Here is a 10540-nt window from a genome sequence, read left to right on the forward strand (position 1 = left end):
GTACCCTAACCGTACCCTTTTTTTCTGAGAGTGTGATTCACGAATGCAGTCAATGCTAACCCGGTTAAACCGGGGCATTAATCGAGTCCCCAGGTTCCGGCGGCCACGGCCTGACAGGGATCTCCTCTGGTGTTACGATAAATGAGTGAGGAGGTGTGGAGTCAGGCGCAGAGAGCAAAAGATGTGGGAAAAAACACGCTTTAATGTCCCGGAAACATAACATGAACAAAAGTAGGAAAACAAATGATCAGAAATATAAACAGACAGCGTGAAACCCAAATACAAATAAAATACACTCAAACAACAAAACAGACTAACAAGCCCGCACGAAACAGAAGCGGGCTGAACAAACTATATATAACCCTACCCTAACAACCAAACAAGAAACAGGTGATACCAATCAGACAAAACCAAAGGAACACAGAACAACGGATCGGCGATAGCTAGTAGACCGGCGACGACGACCGCCGAGCGCCACCCGAACAAGAAGGGGAGTCACCTTCAGTGATATTCGTGACACTGGGCCCCGACGGATGGGACGGAAATTGATTCAGAGGAGCAGGAGGAGGCGAGTTTGATAAGGACTCACCCCGTTCCTGTACAAAGAACCGAAGACAGACTTTTAACAAAATGACTGTTTAACATGTTTTCATGACTTAAAAATGTTTTACCTTTGTAAAAATAATTTGTACACATTTTAAATGGCTTTTACAGAATTGGATATTTTTACAAGAGAAAGTACTTTTATTCATGGTTGTTTCTATTGTTTTTAAATAAGCAACATGTACTTTTTAACTAATTTAAATGTAATATTCAAATGCCGTGTTTTGTGCTTTTATGCATATGTATAAAATGACGTACAAAAAATTAGCTGTTTTTAAAGGAAATGCAACAATATTTTTTTTTTTAAGTTCCCTCAATGAGAGAAGAATGAAAAACATTGAGTGTTATGCCTCATTATACCATATTATTCCTTGTAATTTCTGTCTTGGTATCTGAGTTCCTCTGTACCCTCCCCCTAGACAGCAGTAAGGAGGCGGAACAGCTGCGGGAGGCGTTGCTGTTGGGGCGTGCCCGTGTGAAGGAGGCAGAGTTAGAGACCGAGCGGTGGGCAGAGCCGGGCAGGAAACTGCAGAAGCAGACACAGGCTCAGACTCTGGAGATCACCCAGCTGAAACAGGACAGGCAGAACAACCAGGAGGCCATCAAAAGGTAGGAGGGTGAGTGTGTGTGTGTGTGTGTGTGTTTGTGTGTGTTTATAACTGTGTTATGTGTGCGTCCCCAGATTGCAGCACGAGGTGAATGTCTTTGAGCAGCAGGTGTGTGAGAGCCGTGGCCTTATCCACTCTCTACAGTATAAGCTCCAGATGTACCACAGAGTGTGTGGCGTCCCCAAGAATACACATACAGGTGAGGGGTCACACTCAGGGGAGTCTGCGCCCTTTGACCCCAGGGACCTGCATGTTCAGCTGGGGCAGCAGTTGACCTCTGCGACATGCCCTCCTGCAGCGAAGAGACAGCTCTTCCACGGTGAGAGCGAGGGAGTGCGACGCTGCATGCATTCTGGGATACGGTTACCATTGTTACCACATATTCTACCACACTTATTGGCACTTAACAACAAACTGTCCGAAATTGCACCCTATTCCTGCCTATATAGTGCACTACTTTTGCCCAGAGCCTAAGTAGTAGTGCACTAAATAAGGAATAGGGCACCGTGCCATTTGAGATTTACCCCAACTCTAACACTGATTCTCCACTCCTCCTTTCCTCCTCACAGACCCTGCTCTCTCTCCCCCTGTCCGAGAGACTGAACTCTTCAGCCCAGCTTCCCCTCTCTCCCCCACACTGGATCCCCAGGAGACTGACTCTTCTCTGGAGGGTCAAGCCCCAGACGGCTCTTTTACAAACCGTAATGGCCGCCATGCTGTAGGGCATGTTGATGACTTCCATGCCCTACAGCAGCAGATGCTGGAGGGACACGTCCTCATCGGCAAGATGGAGGCTGCCCTCCAGGCCACTGCCAACCACGCTCTCCTGGAGCTCAGCCTGGATAAGGTGAGAGGTCAGGGGTCCTTTAGAGGTTAGAGGAGCAGCAGACATTTTACAGAGGAGTTAATGGTTGAAAGATCATTGGTTGAAAGTCAACAAACTATAGCTAGTTAAACTGAAAATATGTCACACTTTTGTATTGTTATCCTGTGTTTTAGTTAGATTTGTTTGGTCAATCTGTCTCTGTGCATGTATCTTTCTCTGTGTGTCAGCCTGCGGATCCTGGCTTCGCGAATAGACTGCTGACCAGCGCTAAGACCCTGCGGCAGATCCTTGAGGAAGCCAACTCCTTGCTCAGAATGTTCTGGAGGGCAGCCCTGCCCAGTTGTGAGGGGTACCCTCAGAGCACCAAGGTCAGAAACACATACTCTTTATAAAGTATTCATAAAGCATTCATAATGCCTTCATGTGCGTGACATACAGAGACACTGTCCACTCTTTATGTTCGTTTGCAAAGGGTTACGTTAAGGGGATTTGCTTTCTCTGTTAGCGTGTTACGTGTGTGAAGTTACTGATCATTGTTTAGAGTTTGTGTGCTTTAGTGGTGACTTTGTTAATACATGTCACGTCACTCCAGGTGCAATCAGTGTAACCTCACTGCTCTTTACAGGTGTGTGTACATGTTTGAAATTTTTTTGGACAATCTGTGTGTGTCTAGGAGCTGTCTCTAAAGGATGAGGTCCACACGCTCCGTCAGCGGATCTCACAGCAGGAGGAGGCTCTAAGGGACGCCATGGAGACCCTGAAGAGCTCCAACCGCACCAAAGACAGCATGGAACACTTCATCGTCAGCCAACGTGAGTGACTCTCACTTCTCTCGTTTCAGTTACTCGTGTTCTCTTCCCCCGCTATTCACCACTTTACCTCTCCCCTCCCCTCCTCTGTTTTCTTCTTTCTCTCCCCCTCTCGTCTTATCCTATTCTTTTCATATTGTCCGCCTCATATGCACAGTTATGTATCTTCCTGTTTGTTTATTCCTTTGTTCATCATTTCTCCCCCCTCATTCCTCTCTCTCGCACACCCGTTGTTTCTCTTTCTTTCTCTTTCACTGCCTTCTCCCTCTGTCGTGGACCGACTCATCTCTCTCCAACTCTTTCTTTCTCTCTCTGTCTCTTCATAATTGAATGTCCTTCATCATCCTCTGCCCCTCATCGCAGACTCTGTGTAATGGGTCAGTGGTATGACTTAGTGTGGCGTTTGTGTTTGCATGTGTGTGTGCTGAAGTGATGGGCGACAGTCACAGATGAATCAGAACTGTTTTGTTTCTGGTTGTTTACAGTGTCGACGACAAAGGATGTCTTGAAGAAGGCACGGACAAATTTAGAGGTGAGCTCACTCTTTTTACAGGGTCTGGCTTATTTCGTTCTTCTCGTTCCCTCTAAGGCTGTTGTTTGACTTATTTCTATGTCATGCACTCTTTAGAAAAATCACTGTTAGAAAGAGAAGAGCAGATGGAATACCTATCTCACCCGCCCTCCTCTCTCACCTCACCTGCACTTTATCGACCTCTGTCTCGCTCCCTCTTGCTCTACCTTGAGTTATTCCAGGAGAACAGGCAGAGAATGTCCTCCACTACTCCCCCCCTTCCTCCTCCTCTTCGTCCTCTTCCTCCTGTCCCTGGGTTGGTAAAGGTACTGATTCCTGGCTTGCCGTGCCTGTCAGTGTGCCTGTATCAGCTTCCTGTAATCCACCCTGCCTTTAACCACCTTCTAGAGGTCTTCATGGATCCACCTGTACCCGAATACCCGAGACCTGATCTGGGACCCGAGTGGGTCCAGATCCAGAATTCTAAATAATGTCACGGGTTGGGGTCGGTTTATTATGATTGTCACGGGTCTCGGGTATGGGTCATTTTAACTGACTTGTCCGGAATGGGCCATATAGATCTGTACTTTGACTGCTGCAGTAGAGAGAGAGAGAGATTTGTTTTATTTATGCTGCTGCTCTTGCTTTTCATGAGAGTGGAGTGTGGTGCGTGTAGCTTGTTGTTGGCCAATCATGAGTCATCAATGCGGCAATAGGCTACAGTCATAGAGCTCACTCCGTGTGTGGCAAAGGTTGGGAGACATATAATCAATGGAAGATGGAATTACAATGACAGAATTTAAAGTTAAAGGAGAAGGATAGGCTACAACGATCAAGAGCCAACAGGTAGGGTCTACTTAATATTCTGAATGGAGTTGTTGTTATTTTTAACTGTACGATTAGAAAATGTGTGCACTGCAGCCTGTTAGCCTAGCTAGCTAACATTAGCTAGTTTAACTAGCTTCTCGCGGGTTGGTTTAGTCAAATCAGGTACTACGTAATCATATTTTATGATAAATAACCTACCTATGGCAATTATTGGTCTACTATAGTGTAAGTCGGCTTGGTTGGTTGCTGTCTCATCTCTCGCTCCCTCCTCCCGGTTTCAATCGCTCACAGTACAGCCCCTCCCTGCCTGCTAGAGTGGCACCTCTCTCCCTCCTCTTGCGCTTTATCAGCTCTGGTTAGTAAAGTAGCTCAAAAAATACATTTTCTGCTGCATCCCTCACTCAGGTCAGATCGAGTCTGGATCCGACCAGATCTATATACGAAACAGGTGTAGTTGTCCTCGGGTCCGGGTGGCAAAGCTCCAGGTCCATTTCGGAACCCGCGAAGACCTCTACCACTATCCTTTAACAGTAGAACGCCCCCTACTGGCATTAAACAGCAGTACATGATCCCCTCTTTGACTCTCACTTAGTTAATGTTTTTTTGTAATACCATTGTACAGATAACATCTTCTAACACCTCCTTATTGGGATCATACTTGTTGTAGGCCTACCATCAGCAGATTTAAGTTACCCTAATTTAATTAGCTAGTGTCTAAGTATGAGTGTATTAATATTACACTGGTTAGGAAATAAATAAGTATGTGCATTATTTTGGTAATTAAAAAAAAAATTCTTTAATGGAGGGTTTTCATTGTCTTCAGATAGCGCAATGATAACATAAGTCATGACATTACATAGTAACATGAAATATAAGTATGCTGACCCTTTTGCCTCTTCCTCCCACTCAGGTGAAATCCCAAGAGGCTTCTGTGAGCTCACCCATTCTGCTGGTTCGGGTGTTGTGAAGCAACAGATAAAGGCTCCATCACCCAGAACTCCTACCGTGGCCCAGTAATACCCAGGGTCTGACCCAGGGGGTTAACAGACTGCACCCCCCACAGCCAGCCTCTTTGTGATGCACAAGCTTCAGCGTCCTCCTAATACTGGAAGACAGGACAGGACTCTTCCTGTTTTAAAGGAAACAAAGTGCATACCAGGTCTCTGGTTAAATAGGGGGGACACTACAGTTGAGGGGAGACAGTCTGATAGTCAGTAGAGGTTCAACCAGGTGTTCTCTGTGATGTTTATGAATGTCGGCGTCTGTCTATCTCAGGTGTTATGTATAGCTATTGTAGGTGCTACGAAGGTTTCTCAACTGAAGTGTTTCCCCTATTTAACCTGATATACAGTACTAGTCAAAAGTTTGGACACACCTACTCATTCAAAGGTTTTCTTTATTTGTACTATTTTCAAATTTTGAGATAATAGTGAAGACATTAAAACTATGAAATAACACATATGGAATCATGTAGTAACCAAAAAAGTGTTAAACAAATTAAAATAGATTTTATATTTGAGATTATTCAAAGTAGCCACCCTTTGCCTTGATGACAGCTTTGTACACTCTTGGTATTCTCTCAACCAGCTTCACCTGGAATGCTTTTCCAACAGTCTTGAAGGAGTTCCCACATATTTGACCCGATTCAGGAAACTAGTCGTATGTCGCAAGTCACGACTTCACAGGAGAGCCGTTTAAAACAGAAATGCTTTCTCGAACATGTGAACTTTCATGTGTCTTAGTAACCAACTTCTATGCCATCTGTAAATACAAAATAAAATAGTTAAATTAAGAGCCTTGTTGGTTAAGCCACAGAAAAAGTCAGCAACCTTCCCACTAGCCATGATTGGTTGAGATAATGAGTGGGCTGGACATGCCGAGCCATATAGAAGGCTTCTTTCTGTCTATTTGAGCTCGACAGTCTGTGTTGGTAATCCTGTCAAACGCAGCTTTTTTTATGCATTGTGTGGTGGAGCTGCATAAGTGTTGCTCTCCACTTTCTGGAGGATCAAGTTTTGAAATCAGTGGAATTAGAGTATGATAGCTACAACTAAGGGCAACCGTGGTATGGCATTCCTGACAGGGAGACGCATCCATCATGCATGATGATGTATACAGGTAAGATAGTCTAGCATTAGCTTGCTACTGTTGGCTAACCCCATTACATACACATTTGCGCAACCGCGGCAATCAAACAAGGCTGCAATGAAAACTAATGGGACTGTAGCGACTGTGTTGGCCTCACAATCTGCGGTGTGAACTACATTTCTATTCAAGCGTTGTATGACATTGTAATGCCAGCAGCATCAGTATAGGGGACAGTGGCACAGCATTGTCCAGTTACCTCAGTGATGGCACAAAACCATATCAGCCACACCCACAATTTATAGAACCGCAAACTCTTGCCAACAGAGTGTTGACGTTTCAAAGAGATGGTTTCGCGACTTCCCCTGGCTACCTTATAATGCATCAATAAAAGGAGTATTTTCACTGTAGCCAAGGGTTTTCAAGCCAGCCATCTTTTGGCCAAAGAGCGGATGCTGCCTTCATTAGTGCAGGATTTAGGAAGTGGAGAAAAGCCATTGAAGAATTCACAGCACATCAAAACTGCCAAACCCACCGCCACTTTGTTACTGTAAAAGCACACCAGCTAAATCCAATCAGTACCCAGTTATCCAGCGTGTGGGGTAAACAGCAGGAGGACGCAAGGCCTTGCTTGATGAAAATTGTTAGTTCGGTGCGGCATGTAGTAAGAGCCTTTAGAGGCCACACGGATGACAGTGGGAAGTTATACCAGCTTTTGAAACTTAGGGCAGAAGAAGATGATCCCATTGTACTGAAGTGGTTAACAGAGCGTACCACAATGTACACAGGCCCCAAAGCACAGGATGAAATTCTGAACATCATGGCCAATACAGTCATTCGAGGCATTGCAGCTGAGATTAGGTCTCTTCCGATTGTACAATTTTCAGTAATTGTTGATGGTACTCAAGATGGTGCTGAATAGGAGAGTGTCTGCCTGTGTTATGTTTGTCACGGTTCATGAATCCACTGCCTCCTTTTCCTTCTCTCTCTCTCTCTCTCTCTCTCTCTCTCTCTCCCGTGTTTGTGTGGGCGTGGTTCCCAATCTCGGCCTGATTGTCTGCGCCAGCTGGAATCACTTATCTTCCCTTTATATACATTTACATTTAAGTCATTTAGCAGACGCTCTTATCCAGAGCGACTTACAAATTGGTGCTTTCACCTTATGACATCCAGTGGAACAGCCACTTTACAATAGTGCATCTAGGTCTTTTAAGGGGGGGGGGGGAGAAGGATTACTTTATCCTATCCTAGGTATTCCTTAAAGAGGTGGGGTTTCAGGTGTCTCCGGAAGGTGGTGATTGACTCCGCTGTCCTGGCGTCGTGAGGGAGTTTGTTCCACCATTGGGGGCCAGAGCAGCGAACAGTTTTGACTGTTCTGTAACCAGTGTTTCTTGTTGTCAGATCGTTGTTACTTCCCTGAGGTTGTGTCGTGTGTCCGTACTCATCTCTCGCCGCCCTTGTGTGGATTATCTGCTGTGCTCCTTCCTACCCATCCGGACACTCTCACCTGGGTTTCTCAGCACGCTCACATAGGAGGATGCGCCCTAGTCCCTGGGTCGGATTCCGTCTGAGTACAGTCTGTCTGTCCTGTTGCTGCTGTAACCTGTATTCATTAAACCATCGTTGCTTGCATCTTGCATCCGCCTCTGTATTGTTACAGAACGATCTGACCAGACCATGGATGCAGCGAGTTCAACGAGTCTGACCGAATTCATTTCCCGTAGTATCACGAGAATGGATCAACAAGAGGAGAACATCTCCAGCACAGGTCGGGAAGTACAAGCCATTGCGACGCAGGTATCCCAGCTGACCCAACAATTACAACATCTGAGGGGTCTCGCTGCGCCACCTACACCGGCAGTTCAACCCGCCCCGCCAGAGCCGGATTCCCAGCTAGAGCCACGGCTACCGACACCAGAGGGTTATTCAGGTGATCCTGACTATTGCAGAGCTTTTCTTACGAGATGTTCCATGCATTTCTCGTTGCAGCCACGGACCTTCAACCGTGAACAGTCTAAGGTAGCATTCGTACTCACACTGCTATCAGGCAAAGCGGCTCTTTGGGGAACGGCGGTGTGGGCGAACCAGGACCCATGCTGCACCTCTTTCCAGACACTCTCCGAGGAGATGAGAAGGGTCTTCGATCGGGCCGTGGCGGGTAGGGAGGCGGCCAGACTACTCGCTGACCTTCGCCAAGGAGACCGTTCAGTATCGGAATACTCCATCCAATTCCGCACTCTGGCCGCAGAGTGTCAGTGGAACGAGGAGGCGCAGTGGGACATGTTCCTGCATGGGCTGGAGGACCGGATCCAGAAGGAGATTTATGTTCTGGACCTTCCCAGGAGTTTAAATGGACTAGTGGAACTAGCCTTGAGGGTCGACGCTCGTCTGAGTCGGGTTGGCCGCCGAGCATGCCCTAACAGACCGTATAACGACACGGAGGGATGGCATGCCAGCGGCGGAAACACGGCCAGTTCAGCCTCCGCTCACGAACCCATGCAGCTGGGGAGAGCTCGCCTCTCCCGGGAAGAGAGGGAGAGGCGGAGATCCCAAGGACTCTGTCTCTACTGTGGTAGAGCGGGCCACTTTATCCACTCCTGCCCGGTAAAAGATTAGGCCCGGTAGTAAGAATGAGGCTACTATCGGGTGGTGTCACCACAGAGAAGACCTCATCATCTACTCTCCTCCCGGTAAGACTAAGATGGGCCAACCACACGCACGACACCCAAGCCTTACTGGACTCAGGAGCAGAGGGTAATTTCATGGACTTCAAGCTCGCTCACAAACTCCAGATTCCTATCACCTCACTCACGCACAAGATATCCATCAACGCTCTCAATGGTCAAGAACTACCCAACATTTCTCACACCACTGAACCTATCACACTCATCACCTCTGGCAATCACACTGAGACACTATCATTTCTACTCATGGACTCACCCCTTGCACCTTTAGTTCTCGGCCACCCTTGGCTCACCCAACACAACCCCAGAGTTGACTGGGGTCATAATTCTATATCCATGTGGAGTAACAAATGTCTTGAGTCCTGTTTAGTGTCTGCTTGTTCGTCTGTGTCTGATTCTGTGTTTCTAGAGGAGGCGGTGGATTTGTCTAACGTGCCCGTTGAATACCTCGACCTGAAGGAGGTGTTCAGTAAGTCCCGTGCTGCTTCTCTTCCTCCGCATCGTCCCTATGACTGTGCAATAGAATTATTGCCAGGTGAGTCTCCGCCTAAAGGCAAGTTATATTCACTCTCTGTTCCTGAGAGGGAGGCTATGGAGAGATACATCTCTGGTTCTCTGGCATCTGGATTCATTCGTCCTTCCTCTTCTCCAGCGGGGGCGGGGTTCTTCTTTGTGGAGAAGAAGGACGGATCTCTGCGTCCTTGCATTGATTACCGTGGGTTGAATAACATCACAGTGAAGAATACCTATCCCTTACCGTTGATGTCCTCAGCCTTTGAAAGGTTACAGGGAGCATCCGTGTTCACTAAGTTGGATTTACGTAATGCATATCATTTGGTTCGCATAAGGGGAGGGGACGAATGGAAGACCGGGTTTAACACCCCCAGAGGGCACTTCGAATATTTGGTCATGCCTTTTGGGCTATCCAACTCCCCAGCGGTTTTCCAGGCACTCGTAAATGACGTGCTGAGAGATATGATTGATCAGTTCATATATGTTTACCTGGATGACATACTGATTTTTTCTTCTTCTCTCCAGGAACACGTTCAGCACGTCAGACGAGTGCTTCAGAGGTTGTTGGAGAATGGACTTTTGTCAAGGCGGAGAAATGCATTTTCATGCACAATCCGTTCCATTCCTAGGTTACATCGTCTCGACTGAAGGTATTCGCATGGATCCTGACAAGGTTAAGGCTGTGGTGGATTGGCCAAGCCCAGATTCCCGTAAGGCCCTACAGAGGTTTCTGGGATTCGCCAATTTCTACCGGCGTTTCGTTCGCAACTTTAGCCAGATAGTCGCTCCTCTTACCGCCTTAACCTCCCCAGAGTGACGTTCAGGTGGTCCGATACAGCCGAGGCTGCATTCGTCAAACTCAAGAGCCGCTTTGTTTCGGCTCCCATCCTCATAGCTCCCGATCCCTCGCGTCAGTTCGTGGTGGAGGTGGACGCTTCAGAGGTGGGGGTAGGTGCGGTACTTTCCCAACGTTCCTCTTCTGACGACAAGATGCACCCTTGCGCGTTCCTTTCCCATCGGTTATCACCTGCGGAACGCAACTACGACATTGGCAACAGAGAGTTGTTGGCAGT

At 47.2% G+C, this 10540-nt stretch overlaps 1 protein-coding gene across 1 annotated transcript in view; it reads left to right on the plus strand.

Moving 5' to 3' along the window:
• The window catches only part of LOC115145312 (myomegalin-like), a 38283-nt gene extending 32306 nt beyond the window's left edge, over positions 1-5977 (plus strand). The window contains 10 exon segments of the mRNA XM_065003189.1: positions 1023-1212; positions 1286-1530; positions 1781-2058; positions 2265-2405; positions 2711-2849; positions 3332-3378; positions 3600-3624; positions 3627-3683; positions 5096-5175; positions 5177-5977. Coding sequence (XP_064859261.1) covers positions 1023-1212; positions 1286-1530; positions 1781-2058; positions 2265-2405; positions 2711-2849; positions 3332-3378; positions 3600-3624; positions 3627-3683; positions 5096-5175; positions 5177-5263 — 1289 coding nt within the window. The 3' untranslated portion in view covers positions 5264-5977.
• Positions 5978-10540: the final 4563 nt, after the last annotated feature.

This window comes from Oncorhynchus nerka, linkage group LG17 (genome assembly GCF_034236695.1).
Source record: "Oncorhynchus nerka isolate Pitt River linkage group LG17, Oner_Uvic_2.0, whole genome shotgun sequence".
Lineage (NCBI taxonomy): Eukaryota > Metazoa > Chordata > Actinopteri > Salmoniformes > Salmonidae > Oncorhynchus > Oncorhynchus nerka.